This window comes from Manacus candei, unplaced genomic scaffold, assembly GCF_025592945.1.
Source record: "Manacus candei isolate 608988 ecotype Guabito, Panama unplaced genomic scaffold, ASM2559294v1 h1tg000002l, whole genome shotgun sequence".
NCBI classification, from domain to species: domain Eukaryota; kingdom Metazoa; phylum Chordata; class Aves; order Passeriformes; family Pipridae; genus Manacus; species Manacus candei.
In genome coordinates, this window is record NW_026138050.1 from 1,241,789 (window position 1) to 1,260,286 (window position 18,498).

The window sequence follows — 18,498 nt, forward strand, 5'->3', positions numbered from 1 at the left end:
CAGGACGTTCCTGGAGCCTCTCTTTCCAGATTGGCTTGGGACATGTGGCCCAGAGAAAGGACACCACGTTTGTGTTCTTTATGCAGCAGTTCACCCCATGTGCCCCCCCGATGGCTTGGTGTTCCCGGGCAATAACCACTGCTACCAGCTGGTGGTGGAGAAGGCGGAGTGGCTGGAGGCCCAGCGGCACTGCCAGGAGCACGACAATGGAGAGCTGGCTTTTGTCAGCAGCCCCGAGATCCAGAGCTTCTTGGTTGCTCGTGTCATCAGGTGAGTGAGGAGGGTAGGGGTCAGGATCACCTAGGGACAGGTTTGGCGTTCCAGGGGTCACATCTGCACAGGGGTCCGGAGGGAGGGTCCTACCGTGGTCCCGACTGAGTGTGGGAAGATGGTGAGAGTGAGGCTGCTGAACAAAGAGGAGGAGCCCTTTGAGCAGAGCAGAGCTTGAACCCTTGCTGGCCTTGGCTACTTTCCTTAAAGGCTGTGGAGGGAAGAAGAGGAATGGGGACAGAACGATTGAAAGTCACAATAGGGAATTGAGGATTGGTGGGCACTTGTACCCTGTGTTTGTGCCTGTGGGTGCCTCTGAAATGGTGCAAAGAGGTGCAGGGCCAGGAGTACACAGGGCTGGGCTGAGCACACCTTCCACTTGGGAGTGGCTGTACACTGAAAGAGAGTAGGTTTGGATTGGATATTTGGAAGAAATTCTTCCCTATGAGGATGGGGAGGCCCTGGCACAGGTTGCCCAGAGAAGCTGTGGCTGCCCCATCCCTGCAAGTGTCCAAGGCCAGGTTGGAGCAACCTGGGCTAGTGGAAGGTGTCCTTGCCCATTGCAGGGGGTGGAACTCGATGGTCTTGAAGGTCCCTCCCAAACCAAACTCTTCTGTGATTCCATGATTCTGTGAGTGCAGCAAAATCTACAGGCTCAGGCTGGACGGTGGAGAGGTCCAGGTGCTTGTGTCCTGAGGCTGACACGAGGGTGAGGATGACAGGAGGGCGAGGGTGACACGAGGGTGACATGAGGGTGATTGTGACCAGCTCCCTCCCTCAGCAGAACTGCAACTGGATTGTCCCATGTTGACACCATGGCATCGAGAGCTGCTGTAGCAAAGCCCAGGGCAGTGCTGCAGTCCTGCCTCCCAGACAGGATCCTGCACCTTTCCAGGCACAGCTGCAGCCTGAAGCCCAGACCCTTTTTTCCTTTTGTTTCTCATCCTGTTGACTCCTCTCTGAGTTTCAGGCTCCAGCAGCATCTGTTCCACCTCAGGACTGGGCTTTATAAACAGAGAGCACTGCAAGTGTCAGCCTTTGATTAAATCCGCCCCTCTGAGTGCCCTTTCCCCAGCCAGCCCTTTTGGGGGGGAGGGAGGACAACCAGGAGAACTCTCAGGGCCTGACAGCCCTTGTCAGCACTCCCAGCTGCAGATGTCGGAGATGGGCTCTTCAAAAACACATCCCAGACAGCACAAGGAAGGGAACAGCTGCGTGTGACGTAGGCTTTGAATGGTCCTGCTCGAGGGCTGACAGCCCCTTCTTCCCAACCTTGTGTCCGAGCCCTGTTCCCTTCACACGGGGCTTTATCCTGAGATTGCAAACATGTGTTCCCTACTCAGGGGCAGAGGAGGCTGTCCCTGTCCCGGGGTTAGGAGCTGGTCACTGGGTGCTCTGGTGTGTCAGGCGTTGCGTGCAGGGCTGACGGTGCACGGAAACCACGAGGGCTCTGAGCCGCCCAGGCTGTTCCCCAGCTGCTGCCCCACGCTGGTCTCTCCCAGCCCCCTTTATTGCCTGTGTTTATTTTATTAATCCATTCAGATAAACATGCAGGAGGCAGTTCCAGAATGCAGTTTCCCTGATGATAAAAGGCAAAGCGGCCGAGCTGCAGGTTTTTGGAACATGCAGCTTCCATAGCTTCTGATGGGAAAAAGGTAGAAGCAGGAAGCTGTTTTCCATCAGAGCGGCAGCACCACTGTCCTCTCCTTCTCTCCTGATGTGGGATGGCCTCCCCAGGAGCAGCATGTGCTGAGTTAGTCTCCCTCTGCCTCCAGAAGCAGAGGGTGGAACCTTCTGGGGGAACCCAATTTCCCCTCTGGGTAGCACAGGGAACCCCTCTCCCATTCCAAGCCTCTCCAGGCTTGTTCTGCTCCTTCTGCCCCAGCAGGGTAGCTCGGTCCTTCCTCAGAGGCAGAGGGATTCTCACATCCTACTTCAAAAAAGTGTGTTCAGAGTCCTCCTGTTCCTCCCTGCAAGGGAACGGGCCAGGCAGTGGGGCAGGATGGAAGCCAGCCAGCAGCTTCTCTTTTAGTTTCTCCCTTTTTTCTTTCCTTTTTTTTTTTTTCTTTTTGCAGTTAGGTCATAGCTGGAATTAGAAAAGGAAAATCTCCACTGAGTTTTCCTGATGGCAGCACGCAAGCAGTTTCCTACCCTGCTCTCCCTAATTCCCTGCCAGTGGTTTGGGAGCAGAACACAGCCCTTATTTACTTTTAAATCATATTTGCAGTGAAAACTACTGATTCACAGAACAGTTATTTTTGTCATCGTTTTTCAGCATGACCTCATGAATCATTTCATCTGGCGTGGGCCTGGGGGTGGAGAGACACCTCTTATCTCCCCAGCCTGCTTTGCAGAGCCGTGGTACCACCCCAGGAGCACACTGGGGCAGGCAAGGTCATGGCAGGATTGATTGCAACTGCAGGAGGGAGTATGAAGAAGAAGCTGAGGGGTTGGAAGGGTGCAGGATGTTAATATGGAGAAGTTAATATGGAACAAGTGCCTCACTTTCTGCTGGGTACGATTAGAAACAGTTGTCCAGGCTGTCTGTGGCTATGAAAGACCGCTCAGCACTGAATCTGCTGGGATTCAGCCAGTTTCCAAATGGGGAAGGGACATTTCATATTCCTAAAACAAGCCTGGCAGTTTTGTGTGTATGTGGGGTTCAGCTGCCTGCAGTGCTTTGCCTCTGCTTATCCACCCTGGCTGCTCCCTGGTGGCTGAGGAGCCGGTTGGCTCCAGGAGCTGCATCCAAGAGAACAGGAGCTGCCAGACCTGGCACCACTGAGCTTTGATCCTGCCCTGGTGCCCATTGCACTTGCAGTGGAGAATTGGCAAATCCCCCAGGTCTGCACAGATGAAGCACAAGTTTTCTGGAGGATTCAGCTTTCTCAGACAGTTCTGTTTGACCATAACATTCCTCTTAGGTCAGGACTCAAAACAGGCTCAGAAGAGTCTGTGAGGGTCATTTAAGCTGCAGTGTGGGCAGGTCATGGTAACAGAGTGCTCTGTTCCGAGGGGAGTGAGGTTCAAGTCAACCTGCTCAGTACAGAATCATAGAATCATAAAATCACAGAATGATTTGGGTTGGAAGAACCTTAAAGCTCATCCAGTCCCACCCCGTGCCACAGGCAGGGACACCTTCCACTAGACCAAGTTACTCCAAACCCTGTCTAACCTGGCCTTGGACACTTCCAGCTTCTCTGGGCAACCTGTGCCAGGGCCTCCCCACCCTCAGCAGGCTGGTGGGACAGAGGTGGGCTGTTGGAGAGCAGTGGTGTGCTGTGGAGGGGCTGTTACTGAGGAGCCACGTTCTGGTGGCAGAACGGAAAGTTACTGAAACCCTTTAGGAACTAAAAGGCTCCATTAAATGCAGCCTGTGACACCCCCATGAAGCTGTTATTATTTTTAGAGAGAACCAGAGATGGCAGCTCTCCCAGCTCTTTCTAATACTCATGATTTCCTGAAATCCCCCCTCCCCCTTCATATTTTTTTTTTGAAGGAGCCTCGATGTCTGGATTGGATTCAATGATTTTGCAAGCTCTGGAGCGCAGCAAAGAGGGGAAGGATTTAATCTGGAGAGCTGTCAGAACTGGCTGCCAGGAGAACCCCATCCCTCCAACGCTGACCATTGCGTCCGGATGGGCCCGACGGGCCAGTGCAACACCGACCTGTGCATGGCCAAGCACAGCTACGTCTGCGAGTACAAACCCAGAGGTGGGCTCTGCCTCCCCCCCGGCACTGGGGGCAGGCAGGTCACTGGCACATCCTGCTCTCAGGGACACGTGGCAAGGAAAAATAGGGTTTCATGGAGAGAGAGGGTCATCTAGAGCATCACCACAGAACAAGTAGGACTTGTAACAATATTCCCAGCAGAGGCTTGGCTGATAGCTTCCAGAAACCCAACTTTAGCCCAAAGGGAAGAATTTGGCCTACTCCAGTCTTTCCCATCAGCAGAAGGAGGGAGAGGAGTGAAGCTTTGAGGCAGAACTCTGGAAATAGCTTTTCCCTGTTATTTGAGCAACCTCTGCTGCTGGCAGGAGGCCAGTGGTGATGCCTTGGTGACTTGGTGTCCTTCTGTGGCATCGTGTACTTTGTGAGACGTTGGGGCCTGATGACTTAAAAGGTGTGAGGTGGTGTGTGCTGTGCAGCTCTGTGTTTTTGCAGCTTCCCAAATATCCCAAAGCAGTGTAGGGAGAAATAAACAGTGTTAGAAGGGTCATGAAATATGGGAGAAGATTTAGGCCAGAAGGAAGAGCCGTCGCTAGGAAGAGGCCACTGGCCCTGGTCAGAGGCGCAGCATCAGTCCCCAGAGCTTGATCAGAGGTGTTTGCTGCTGGTGGAAACCAGCTGGTCCTGCACACATTTCCCAGGAAGTCCAGGGGCACAGGGAATATGAGGGGTGCACCTTGTGCTCTAAAATTCGAAGCAAATAATTAGTTGTTGGAAGGGAGAAGTGTTTGCAAAGTTCCTAGAAGTCAAAATTGCTGTGAACGTGACTTGTGCAGGATGAGAAAGAAATCAAAACACGTGTAAGAAGAAGAAAGGAGGTACAGAGTTACAGAGCTGCTTCTCCAGCACAGCTGGAGTGACAAGGGGTCAGGTCCAAGCCCTGCTGCAGCTTTGCAGGGTGGAGGGAATGCCCCAGTCCTCGCTGGGTCTCATGGGCTTTGTTCAAATATCTCCTTTGTAAACAGGAGTTCTCCTAAATGCCGAAAACTTCTTTGAGGGCGACGCTGTGTTTGACACACCCGAGGCCGTGAGGAACCTGGCTGGAGCTGTGCTGTCAGAGCCATGGCAGGCTGAGCAGGTGAGAAGGGTTTGCTCACCCTACCTGTGCCCGGGGAGCCCAGGGAGACACAGGCAGGTGAGAACTGTGTGTGTTTGGCAGGTGATGGAGTTCCCTGAGTTGGCATTCAGGCACGAGGGGTATCTGACTGCCCTGGAGTTTGTGACACAGGATCTGCATCAGCCCGTCCAAGTGAGGTTCCAGGTGCACAGGCCAATGGATGGAGAAGGTGAGACATCTCCTCAGTGCTTGTGGGGTTGTGGGAGGGGATGGCATCAGGGCCATGTCAAACTGCGTGGCCTTGTGGCCCCTCTGGCTTCAAAGCTTTGACCTTAAAGGCTCAGAGATTTGATTCTGGTTTTTGAGGAGGTCAAAATGCAGGATCTGCAGGGAGGGTTGGACAGCCTGAGACTGCCTTGGAGAAGTGGTTATCCTGGAAAAAATAATAGAGGGAGAAACCTCTCTCCATGCATGAAGAGAATGTGAGTGAAAGGAGCGTGTGTAGAAGTTAATTAATCTTCTGAGCTGTACTTTTTTGCTTTGGGAAGACACATGTCAAATGGGAATGTGTTCTGGTCCATCTGGCCCCACGGGTTAACAAGGAAGAACATTTTCCTGAGCCCATTTCTTCCTGATGGATGAGATAATCTAAAAAGCCTTTTATTCCTTGTACAACAGCTCAACAGTCACAGTTTTGGCAACAATTAATTCTGCAGCAGAATGTTTGTTGTAGCCGTAGGGTTGGCTGGTTACAAAAGGATCTTTTTTGACACTGACAAGCTGATACTTTGACATGGAAACATTAACTTCAGAAAAGTTGCTTAATGTGTTTTCAAAGTCAGAGCCAGCTCTGCTTTCTCTTGGACTTGCTTTTGCTCAAGCACAGATCTCTTTTAGAGTGCAAATTGGTGTGTTCTCACTGGAAAAGAGACAGCTTTGGTTTTAATGATCTTTGTGAATTTTTCCAGTGAAACAAGGCACTTCAGTAGCACCAGCATGTGTTGCAGCTTCAGCTTTTACTAAGAGTGGAGCCATCATCTGAGTGGAAAAAATGGTGGATTTGGAGGAAAGAAGTGCAGCAGGAATGTTACTTGTGAGAATGGTGATCTCTGCTTTCTTTTTCACTTCTTCCAGACTATCAGGAGGGAAGCAATGCTACGGAACCATTCCATCCTGCTCAGGATGACGGGAACTGGACGCTGCTGGAATGTCCTCCTGGTTTCCAGTGGTGTCATTTGACTGATCTGTGCTCGTCCCACAACAACTGCTGCAACGCGACCGAGTGTGCCAACAACAGTTCCTTTGCCAGCAGCCCTGCCCCCGGGGCCCTGCAGCCCAACGACAGCCAGCCCAGCTATGAACTCCACCAGGAATTTCTCTTTACAGTACCAGCTGGCCCCTCTTCCCAGTATCAGGTCAGTGTTTACACTAGCTGTTGTAACCAGTGGGTAGGTGGGGCAGTTTTCTCCTGAGGGCTTTGGGTAAATTTGAGTTGTGGCAGATGGAGACACTGAAGTCCACTGAAATGAAAGGATGTGCCCAGTGTCACACATGCCATGACATGGCTCTGAGCCAGGGGCTCCCTGTTGCCAAGCACAGTTGGTCAGAGGGGTCAAAAGAGGGTGGGGAGGCCCTGGCACAGGTTGCCCAGAGAAGCTGTGGCTGCCCCATCCCTGGAAGTGTCCAAGGCCAGGTTGGATGGGACTTGGAGCAACCTGGGGTAGTGGGAGGTGTCCCTGCCCATGACAGTGGGTGGAATGAGATGAGCTTTCAGGTCCCTTCCAAGCCAAACCTTTCTGTGGTTCCATGATTCTATGAAAAGGCCGTGCAAATTCCCTGGGCTGTTTCCATGGCATTAACACAGTGGAGATGGAGCATAAAGCTGATTTCAGTGTTGGCACATTTTATTCAGAGTGGCCAAGGAGAACAGGGTGGAGAAAGGTCTCCTTGTGCTGGGTTTGGATCTGCAGCTTTTCTATTGGTTTCCCCTTGGCAGGACATCCAGCATCATGCCCAGGCAAGAGCCTGGTGCTGAGTGCTCCTAACGTGACGCATTAATCCAAAAATGTCTCCACTCTTTGCAGGTCTCACTCAGAAAAGAAAATATCTTTGTCAGGGCTGGGGATGTCTTCAGCATCCAGCACAATGCAGGCTCGGGCTCCTTCCTGCAGTGCCAGCCCAGTGCCACATCCCCATCCAGAACCAACGTGCTCCGTGTGAACTCCTCCGAGTGGGCGCCGGGCCCGTCCGAGGGCTCCGTGGGCCCCCCCTGGGTGAACAGCACCGTGTGCTCGCTGCGTGTCCGCTATGCCGAGGAGCAGCTGGTCCCGGTGCTCAGCCCCCACAACGCAGGGCTGGACCAGCCCGGTCTCTACACGGTCAGAGCCAGCGTGGACAGCGGGGTCTTCAGCGCCAACCTGTCCTGCAGCTTCCGGGTGGCCTCACGGGTGTCGGGCCTGCGTGTCATCCACCCCCCTCCCCAGGGCAGCAGGGTCTACCTGCCCACCAACCACACCACCCTGGTGCTCAAACTGTCCTCGGGGGTGAACGCCACGGCCACCTGGCTGGGGGACAACCACAGCGTGCCCTTCACGGGGGCCTGCCCGGCGGCCGTGGCACCGCTCACGGCGCAGTGTGCCAGGGACAACAACGACACCTGGTTCGCTGTGGTGCAGCTGAGCGGCCTCAGGGAGGGGCTCAGCACCCACGTGCTGGTGGCAGAGAACGCCGTGAGCTCCCAGAACATCACGGTCACCGTGAAGGTGGAGGAGCCGATCCGCGGGCTGAGGGCCACCCCCGACCCCGAGAGCAGGGTCCTGCTGAACACACGGGTGGTGAGTGGTGGCTGCCGCCCTTAATTTACCAGCTGGGTTTTTAGCCTTCCCCTTTAGCCCGTAGGTGTGTGTTTGGCTCTGGGGAGGCTGGGCTGGGGGGAGCACTGCTTGCTGCTAAGCTCCCAGGCCGTGCTGCCCGCGCTGCTGCAGACACAGGCATGTGGCACAAGCACTGGTGCTCTCCAGCAGGAAGGCAGCTTGGCTGTACGTTCCCTTGAATCCCCTCAGAGGTAAGGCAGTACCTCCTGCGAGGGGGATACTGGCTTTCCACTTCCACAGAAACCAGAGGCGTTATGAGAGGCCAGTATTTGCCTTCTTTTGACTTGTCAAGACGTTCAGATTTGCTCTGCTAAATCCTTACATCAGCTGACTGAAGCTGTAAAAAAGCTTCATCCGTCCAAGTCTTGGGGTTCCTCTGGCGTTTCCAGTCTTTTTGTTTTCCAAGCCCCTGTCCCCAGAGCTGCAGCCCTGGGAACCTGTTCAGCAACTGCCCCAAATGCTCTGTTCAAGCTCTGGCTGCTTCCAGCAGATCCTGCACCTCCACCTCTTGGTCTCACCCTTCCTGGCTGCCACAGTCTGCTCAGGAGGCACTATTGGAGTGAGGACAGGGCAGGTCAAGCCCTTCAGCCTTTGGGTCAGGCACCGTCCATGGGCGAGGGTCAGAGGCTCAGCTTACAGGTGTAGCTAAAGCCGAGTTGTTTATTTGCAGATGTCAGAAGGTTTTTTAGACCTGATCCCAAGAGCAGAGTGCTGGGCTGTGGGAGCAGGGAGTGTGGGGTGTGCTCCCTGCTCTGCTGGTCAGGGTCTGCATTTCTCCATCAGCAGCAGAGCCCCAGACGATGTGTCAGCTCTGTGTCATGTTCTGAGGGCACTGTCTGCAGGTGTGAGGTGCCTCCCAGTCTGACCCTGCTCCCTCTCCAGTTCAGCTGGAGATCTCCTGGGAAGTGCTGGGCATGCTTTTCTCTTGCACTAGTATGAAATGTTCTCGTGCCTTTCAGAGCTACATCCCTGTGATGGAGGCTGGGTCAGATGTGACTTTCCGATGGACAGTAGATGATAAGCCATCTTTCACTTTTTACAATGTTGTCTTCAACGTTATCTACCAAAGCCCAGCCGTGTACAAGCTTTCGGTAAGCCAAGGCCTTTCCCATGATACCATTTCAACCCTGGGTTTCCATCTCATCCCACAAACTCAGCGGGAAGAGCAGCAGGGAGAGGAGAAGGCAAAATTGAGCTGAGGTTTTCACTGTGCTCCCAACAAACTCATCTGCTATTTCTCATTGAGCTGCTCTTGCAAATGCAAATAGTTTCTTCTGTTCTTCCATTACTTCACTTTATTCCTCATCTTTGCTTTCTCCTCTTTTCTCCTTGTTCTCCTTTCTGCTCACAGAGTGTCTGTGCTTCCTCCTCCCCAGCAGGAATGAGGCAGGAGATACGGATTCAGAACCAGGCAGAGGCAAGATGCAAACATAAGACTTCTGTAGGCAGGACAGACCTCCCACAAGCTCTTCTGTTCTCTGTCCTATTCTCTTCCTCCTGATGCAGACTGGAACTGGGTTTTGTCATGGCCCCAGAAGGATGGAGCAGAGAGTCTGGGCCAAGGGAGGTGTGTATTGTGGAACAGGAGTTTATCTCTGGCCAGAACATCTCTCTGTGTCGTGCCCTGTACTGCCAGGTGGAGTCTGCTCTCATCCAAGGTGCTTGATCCTCTTGCAGGGTGACTTGGCTTCCTGAGGAGACGCCAGGCCCAGCTCCAAGGCCACGCTAGCACTAATTTGCTTGGTGCAGCACTAATTTGCTGGGTGAAGCGCTGTGCTGACAAGCCTGGGGCGCTTTCACTTACAGAGCTGACAAGGTGCCATTAGCCTGGGGGGCACTGGGTTCAGCGTAGCAGTCACAGAAGCCTAGACATGAACTTCTCTTACACGTTGGGGTGAGATATCTCTACTCAGCTGGGTTTGCAGGGTCCCTCTGTCAGCAGCTCCTGCAGGTGAGGAGGTGGCAAGATGCTCTGTCACCAGGTGCCCTGTCAGCGTTTCATGCCTAAATAATCTTGAGCATCCTGCTCTATTTCTGTTGTGTCTCTTGCCTCTCTTTCCTCCTCGGCCTAGCCTTGGTCTCTCTCTCTGTGCCCACCACACCAGGATCCTGGAGGTGCACTTCATGTGCTTGATTTTATGAGACTCTCCCATCCCTGCTCTCTGTGCTTGAAGCCACTCATCTGCCCCTGTCCCAAGGTGTCTGTTGTCCCCTTGGTGGCCTGTGCTCAGCAGCTGGAGACTGTGCAGGGCATGTTGGAGCCAGCACAGGGGTAACTGGCAAGTTCAGAGCCAGAGGAGCCTCTGGATGAGAAGCTCCTCTCTTTCCCTCTTGCTGTAGCACCAGTCCTTCCTTGGGCTGACTGTACTGGTGGTTCCAGCAAGAGGTGGCTTTGCCAGGTGGGTGACCTGCCAGCCTAGGCTGCTTTCCAGTGCCATCCAGGCTCTTGCCCTGCCTCCCTGCCCCAGGGGCCACTCTTCTCTGCGCTGGCCTGCTCGCCTGCCTGGTGGGACATCTTGAGTGCAGTGAAGCCTCACGCTCAGAGGGCAGCACGATGAGGTGATCCCCAGCACAGTCTCTGTCCCCCTGTCCTTCCCAGCTCACCGCCTCCAACCACGTCAGCAACTTCACGGTCAATTACAACGTCACGGTGGAGATGATGAATAAGATGAAGAACCTGACGGTGGTGGGTGTCCTGCCAGTCCTGCCCCAGAACAGCACCGTGGAGCTCACGGCGAGGGTGCACGTTGATTCGGCTGTGGAGGCTCTGTTCCTGTGAGTCCTTTGCTACTTCCCCAAACTTAGGACCTTTCTGTGCATATCTTACCTTGCCTGCACTGTTTCTCTTCCCAGGGCCAGCTGGTCCATCTCTCAGATGCTGCCTAGTTAATTTGAAATCCCTGTGGGTCAGTCAGACTGGCTGGAACCTGTAGTTCAGTTCACTCTTTTAAAGTATTGCAACACTGCTCTAATATTGGGTTCCTCCTCCTCTTACCAGTGCTGTGCTCCTCTCAGCATTGGGCACAGCTACTGCTTTGATACTTGTCATGCTGTTTCCTATGTTTCTTTTGGAAAACCCAGCCCCGACCTGAAAGACAGGCCAGGATTCCTCTGGGATTTCCATGATTTTCCTATTGTGCAGTGTAACCCTGTTTACCTGTTTCTCCAGGTGGGATTTTGGAGATGGTGTCCAGGAGACATACCTGTTCAAACCTCCCTACAACAAGTCTTTCCTTGTTCCTGATCCCAGTATCCATGAGGTTGTCATTGAGCACAATGTTTCACACATCTACCAAGACCCAGGTATGGTCAGGAAGGTTCTTTGGGGAAGAAGGGGCTCAGGTGTTTTTGTTATGAGGGGACTACAAGACACCATCCAATAAAACCGAGGCATGGAAGTCATTACCTTGTTCCTGAATGAATGGCCAGTGACTGGAAGTCTCCAGTTGCCATCCTCTATAACTGTGTTTCTTGGAGAGGTTTGGCCACGCTGTAAGAAGCAGGTCTACCACACACAGTCCATTTTTGGGCAGTCTCAGTGGATAGATAGATGAGGGGCAGGGCAGGGTCTGTGCTGGTGGGAGGGATGGGCAACAAGGAGGGTCTGTTCTGTGGGCAAATAGAAAGAAAATCTTTTCTCTGTACCTGCTGGACTGGCTCCTTACTTGGTGTTTGGTCCTCATACACATGTCCTGGTGTAGTTCCTGCTGGTCCTGGGCTGGAGCGGGGAAAGCCTTGGGTGTGCACAGCACAGGGGCAGACAGACATGTCCTCACCCTGGTCTCGCTCTGCTCTCTTCCAATGCAGGAGAATATGCCCTGATGGTTGTCGTGTCCAACCAGTTCGAGAACCTCACGCACTTGACCCCAGTTCACGTCCACAGTTACCTGGTTGACGTGAAGGTGGAAGCAGAGGAGGAGGTTTTGGTCGTGAGCCGCCCGGTGACCTTCCGAGCCCATCCCCTGCCATCCCCCTATGGCGTCGTGTACACCTGGGACTTCGGGGACAGGTCCCCCCTGCTCACAGAGATCCAGCCTACAGTGACCCACAGCTACGCCCAGAGAGGGGTGTACAACGTCACCGTGACAGCCAACAACACCGTGAGCAGTGTGGAGACAGTGGAGTGCTACCAGGTGTTTGAGGAGATCACCGGGCTCCGTGTTTCCGCGGGCGAGGCAGCAGAGCTGGGAGCGTCTGTCACCATCAACGCCTCCGTGCAGACCGGGGACAGCATCACCTGGGTGTTCGACCTGGGGGATGGGACGGTGCTGAGGAGTCAGGAGCCAGTGGTAGAACACGTGTACATAAAGGACATCAACTGCACTGTGAATGTGACTGCTGTGAATCCCGTGAACTCCATCTCCCAGACTGTTCCTGTTCGGATATTTGTCCTGGAAGTGCTCAAAATAGAGCCAGCTTCTTGCATCCTGGAGCACCCGGACGTGCAGCTCACCGCGTACGTGACGGGAAATCCTGAGGAGTACATCTTTGACTGGACTTTTGGAGATGGCTCCTCTAATGTCACAGTCAGGGGGGACCCTGGGGTGAGGCACAACTTCACCCGAAGCGGGACGTTCCTGCTCTCCCTGACTCTCTCCAGCAGGTTTAACAAGGCTCACTATTTCACCAGCGTCTGTGTGGAGCCAGAGATAGTCAATGTCACCCTTCTCCCTTCCAAGCACTTTGTGAGGCTTGGGGAAGAGAGCACCTTCCAGGTCAGTGCCGTGCCTCCCTACCAGTACCGCTACCACTGGGATTTTGGGAACAACGAGTCCACCAGATCGAGTGGGACCGAGGTGACCTACACCTACAAGAACACAGGGGTCTTCCTGGTCACAGTGACTGTCTCCAACAACGTCTCTTTCAACAACGACACAGCATTTGTGGAAGTCCAGGAACCAGTTGGGGTAGCGAAGATTGAATATAATGGGACAGATGTTTTGGAGCTGAACCAGGTCTACCTGTTCTCTGCCAGCATGAATGGAACCAAAGTGAGTTACTGCTGGGACTTTGGAGATGGCACTACCCAGCCTGGGCAAGTCGCCACCCACTCCTACAACAGCACGGGCCGTTACAGCATTACCGTGATGGGCCAGAACGACGTGAGCTCTAACGAGACCACCATCGACGTCACCGTGAAACGTCGGCTCTTCGGCCTCACCATCAATGCCAGCAGGACAGTGGTGCCACTGAATGGGTCGGTGAGTTTTGTAGCCACCCTCGTGGCTGGCACTGCCATCCGCTACTCGTGGATCCTCTGCGATCGGTGCACTCCTATCCAAGGCTCCTCCACAATTTCCTACACCTTCCGATCCGTGGGCACGTTCAATGTCATTGTGACAGCAGAGAACAAGATCAGCTCGTTGCAGGACAGCATCTACGTCTACGTCCTGGAGCAGATTGAGGGCCTGCAGGTGGCCAGCGGTGACCTGGTGGAGGACATGTATTTCCCAACAAACAAAACACTCCATTTGCAGGCCGTGGTGAGAGAGGGAACAAACATCTCCTACAGCTGGGTAGTCCAGCGGGATGGCAATGCTGTGCAGACCTCCACTGGGAAAACCTTCTCCTTCAGCGTCCCCGAAGCTGGGAACTACACTGTCTATCTGAAGGCCACCAATATGCTGGGATGTACCACTGTTAACAGGACACTGGAGTTTGTTGAAAGCCTTGGTCTCCTAAAGCCCTACGCCTTCCCCAACCCAGCTGCTATTAATGCCTCTGTTAACATAAGTGCCACCATAACCAGTGGCACTGGCATCACGTACGTGTGGTACCTCGAGGATGGCTCCTCTCCTGTTACTTCTGAACCCTTCATTATACACTCCTTCCAAAGCCCTGGGGTGATCGAGGTCATCGTCGGAGCAGAAAACAAGCTGAATTCAACCAATTCAACAATTTCTATCTGTGTAGAGGAGGTTATAGAGGGACTGAGTATAGGGACAGCAGAGCTGGACTGTAGGTACGTCTCATCAGGCTCCACGGTGGTCTTTGAGGGGGAGCTGCAGAAAGGGACTGAAGTGACCTGGCTTTGGGAGGTGCCCAATGGCACCTTGACTGGCCAGTCTGTGGCAGTCACATTCCCTACAGCAGGGCTTTATACAGTCCATCTGAACGCATCCAACGACATCAGCTGGGCTCTGGCCAGCAGGAATATCTCAGTGCTGGACAGGATCCAAGGTCTGGAAGTTCTCGCCAGCAAGAAGGTGGTGGAGCCAGGGGAGCAGGTCACGTTTGTGATCAGGATGTTGTCAGGTACCTCTGTGAGTTACCTGGTGAGCATAAGCGGGGACTACTCTGTGGTGCTCAACGGGTCCAGGTACACCCATGAGTTCACCAAGAGCGGTGATTACCTGGTGACTGTGACCGTGCAGAACCAGATCAGCATCGCACACGCCCAGGTGCTCATCTCTGTCCTGGAGGCCATCCGGGATGTCAGGCTCCTGAACTGCTGTGAGGAGGGCATCCCCACAGGCACAGAGAAGAGCCTCAGTGCCCGCGTGGGGAGCGGCTCCCGTGTGTCCTTCTCCTGGCGGTTCTCCCTGTGGAAAGAGCAAGGTCAGTCTGTGGTCACTGTGTCAGGAGAGAGCGTTTCCTACACTCCAGAAGCTGCAGGGCTGCTTGAGATTCACCTCAGTGCCTTCAATGACTTGGGAAGTGTCAATATCACCAGAACCATCCAGGTCCAAGACCCGATAGTCCAGGTCTCCCTCTCTGCCTCCAATGCCTTTGTCAACAGGACGGCACTGTTCGAAGCCATGGTGGTGCCCAGCAGCAGGAGCGTTGAGTTCTTGTGGAGCTTTGGGGATGGTTCTTCCACTCAAACAACCAGGGTTGCAGTGGCCAACTATTCCTACCTGAGTCCCGGGGATTACCTGGTGGAGGTGAATGCCACCAATCTCATCAGCTTCTTCATAGCCCAGCTCACTGTCACCGTAAAAGTCCTGGAGTGCGAGGAGCCGGAGGTGGAGTTGGCCTTGCCCCCCCAGGTAGTCATGAAGCGATCCCAGAGGAACTATCTGGAGGCACAGATTGACCTCCGAGGGTGCATCAAGTACCAGACAGAGCACCTGTGGGAGATCTACCGAGCACCCAGCTGCATGGACCTGGATGACTCCAGCAGGATCCGGCTGCCGAACGTTGACGTGAACAGGCCCCAGCTGGTTATCCCAAAGCTCGCCCTGCACGTTGGGAACTATTGCTTCATGTTTATTGTCTCCTTTGGAGATACCCCCCTGTCCAAAAGCATCTTTGCCAATGTGACTGTGATCCCAAGTAAGCTGGTCCCAATCATCGATGGGGGGTCATACCGTGTATGGTCCAACACTCAGGACTTAATCTTGGACGGGGAGAAGTCCTACGACCCGAACTTGGATGACGGCGAACAGACCCCACTGTTGTACGAGTGGTCCTGTACGTACTCCTCCAAGGTAAGAGCAGTCTTGCACAGCCAGGGTGACCGCTGGGGAGCTCCAGCTGCACGTCAGCTCCACTACAAACATGTCTGGCCTGAAATAGCTGCTGACTGCAGTTCTGGGGGCTGAGGGCTCTGGTCCCTGTCCCATTAACAGTTAAATGTCTCTAATGCCATCAGGGGACAGAGTTAGACTTCAGAGAGGTCAAGTGACCACAAGTTGTGGTCACAAGCAGGTCACTGTCCTCACATGCTGAAGTGGTCTGACCCTGCATTGATGGAGGGGGCAAGAGAGAACTGCCCTGCAGATCCTGATGGGAGATCCACCTCAGGAGCACTTTTTGATTGAATGTGGGATTCTTTTGCTTGTAAAATGTCATGTTTTCTATATATTTGCCTCAAAATAGCAAGATGTGAAGTGTCTGTGGATTAGACCTTTTGAGTTAATGTGAGCTTTTTGTGATTCTTGGCAGCGTTTATAAGCTATTTAATGAAGAATTAATTGCTATAAAATAAGAATCTGAAGCTCAGATGAAACACAGGAGTATTCCAAGTACTGTTTACTAACCTGAAGAGTAGGATGATGTGTTTTGTTGTCCACACACGCCCTGTTTCTCCCACCCCAGTGGTGGCACTGCGCAGCGAGGTCTGTGGCAGTGACTCTGTGTGGACCTGAATGTTTTGGCTGTGGACTAACCCGACTTGCACCCGTACCAAGGAGGGTTTGAAAGTTCTTTTCTCCTTGCAAGCAGAGCTCGGCTGCAGGGTGCTCTCTGAATTTCAGTGCCAGTGAAGGAATTGTCACAATTCCCAAAGCTGAATTAGAAGCAGATGTGGCGTACACGTTCGACCTCACCGTCAGGAAGGGGGACATGAGTCCTGAGGCCACCAACCAAACCGTACGTACCACAGACAGCTGTCACTGCTCTCCTTGGGTGCCTGTTGCTGGACACAGCCAAACTGGGAGTCACAGAATTATAGAATGGTTGGGTTGGAAGGACCTTCCACCCCCTGCCATGGGCAGGGACACCTCCCACTACCCCAGGTTGCTACAAGCCCTGTCCAGCCTGGCCTTGGACACTTCCAGGGATGGGGCAGCCACAGCTTCTCTGGGCAACCTGTGTCAGGGCCTCACCACCCTCTCAGGGAAGAATTAGTCCCCAGATTTTAGGGCATCACTGGGGCTCTGTAACTGATCTCATCCAGGTCATTGGCAGGAGCAGACATTGGTATTTCTGTGAGAGAGCCATCTTACAGTCATCTTCCTTGGGCAGCACTTTTTGCTTCTCCTACCAAGTTCTTTTAGTTTCTGTATAGAATCATGTGGGTTGGAAAAGACCTTTAAGATCATTGAGTCCCACCATGGGCCAGCGAAGGAGCCCGGCCATGGTCGGTGGCTCTCCCAGCACTTTATGCAGTCTTGGCTCTTCACATCCCACAGCAGCAGGGTCTTCCCTGTTTTTTGCCCAGAGAGAGCTTCCTTAGACCTGGTGTTTAATTCTACTGTCAACAGTTCCTCTCTTCTCTCCTTCCAAATTTTTTGAAGGGAGGATTTTCTTAAGTGCATGTTGTTTATGACACGTTAAGCCCAAGGCCAAGCGCACCCGCAGCCCGACGGTTCATGTCAGGAACGTTCATCTGGTGCACTTGGCAATTAGAGGTGTAGTTACTCTGAAAGTGGAAACTCTTACTGCCGGGGTTTGAAACCAGAGCTGGAGGATGAAAAGAAAAAAATGAAATTGATAGTCTTTCAAGGACATTCCGTACTATCTGGTTTCCATGCGCGAGCGCAAAACAATGATCCCAGTGTCGCAGGAAATTTGCAAATACTGGAGGAATGAATGGAGCTTCAATGCTCTCAGGCTTAATGCTGGGGAATATTTATCCTCTTTTAAGAGTCTGCCATGTTAAACAATGTCTTCATTACTGTCTTTGAATTCCTAATGCTCGTTATGCCAGGACAGAGGGCTGTGTCCAAGACTGGACAGGCCTGTTTCCTTGGGGATTAAAGGAATTTAGACAAAGTACAGGGGTCAGAGCTCAAAAGCTGTTGTGTCTGAGCCACCGGTGCCTCTGCTCTCTCTGGGTGCTCTGCCAGGAAGGTGTGGTAGATATCTTGAGAAGTGCAGTTAGATTCCAGCTAAAACCCTGGAACAACATGCTGCTCTCTGGAAAAGGTGGTTCTTCCATCCCTAACCTACAGCCAAAGCAGGGTTTGCTGGGAATTCAGCACAGGGGGCCAGAGGAACATTTTGAAAGCAATTTATGTTGTTAAAGTATAGATAAAGTAAATCCAGAATGACCTAGATTGGCCCAGTTTGGCATTGAGTGGCTCTTGAAAACCAGTGACAGAACTGGGCAGTGTGAGAGCAGTGATGTAGCTTAAATCTGACTGGAAATCCTTTGGGCATCCCTTCCTCCTGTTTCCTTAGCATAGGCTGGGCTGGTGCACAGCGATTCCCCCTTTCAGAACCAGGTGCTGGGATGTGTCCTTACATTTTAGTTGTCTGTATTTTGGTGTCAGATCTTCTAATGAAGCCTCTTGCTTTCCCAGGTGTTCATCAAAAGGGGAGGAGTCCCTATCGTGTCCCTGGAGTGTGTTTCCTGCAAGGCTCAGTCTGTCTATGAAGTCAGCAAGAGCTCCTACGTCTACCTGGAGGGGACCTGCCAGAACTGTCACAACGACTCCAAGCTTGGGGTAAAGTCATTGGTCTTTGCTTCACCTTTGGTAAAGTGTTTTTTCTCCATGCTGGTTGGCATTTTGCCTGTTATTCTGGTGGCTCAAGCAGAGGTGGTTTAGTCTCTCCTGATCCCCCGAGTACCTCCTGCCCTCCTCTGATTCCTGATTCCACTCCACAGCATCCCTGCAGCCTGTGGAGTGAAGCAGGTCTCAGAACGGGCAGTCCTGTTGCTCCCAGCAGGCCCAACATGTCCTTGCCTGGCATTTTCTGCCTGGTTATCTCACTGTTTCTCTTGTTATCACAATTGTACTTTTGTGCTATTAACAGTAACCACCCAGGCCATGTTCAGCTTGAAGCATATAAAACATGGTATCCCGTGGAGACTCCACCAGTCCTTCATTTATTTCCTGTGTTTTGTACTCTGTATTATGAAATATTCTGTTGGAGGGTGATGTAATCCCAGAAACTAAAGTA

General features: G+C 52.9%; 1 protein-coding gene across 3 annotated transcripts in view; it reads left to right on the forward strand.

Annotated features, from left to right (window-relative positions):
* PKD1 (polycystin 1, transient receptor potential channel interacting) overlaps nt 1–18,498 on the forward strand; it is an 84,086-nt gene that overhangs the window by 39,286 nt on the left and 26,302 nt on the right. Inside the window, exons 6-17 of one of the 3 annotated variants that reach the window (XM_051777445.1) lie at nt 87–270; nt 3,770–3,984; nt 4,965–5,077; nt 5,159–5,285; nt 6,191–6,471; nt 7,141–7,890; nt 8,889–9,020; nt 10,529–10,704; nt 11,099–11,232; nt 11,737–15,359; nt 16,093–16,242; nt 17,898–18,041. In XM_051777445.1, coding sequence (XP_051633405.1) covers nt 87–270; nt 3,770–3,984; nt 4,965–5,077; nt 5,159–5,285; nt 6,191–6,471; nt 7,141–7,890; nt 8,889–9,020; nt 10,529–10,704; nt 11,099–11,232; nt 11,737–15,359; nt 16,093–16,242; nt 17,898–18,041 — 6,029 coding nt within the window. The remainder of the gene's footprint in view (nt 1–86; nt 271–3,769; nt 3,985–4,964; nt 5,078–5,158; nt 5,286–6,190; nt 6,472–7,140; nt 7,891–8,888; nt 9,021–10,528; nt 10,705–11,098; nt 11,233–11,736; nt 15,360–16,092; nt 16,243–17,897; nt 18,042–18,498) is intronic. The other 2 variants (XM_051777453.1, XM_051777456.1) reach the window with 2 other exon arrangements.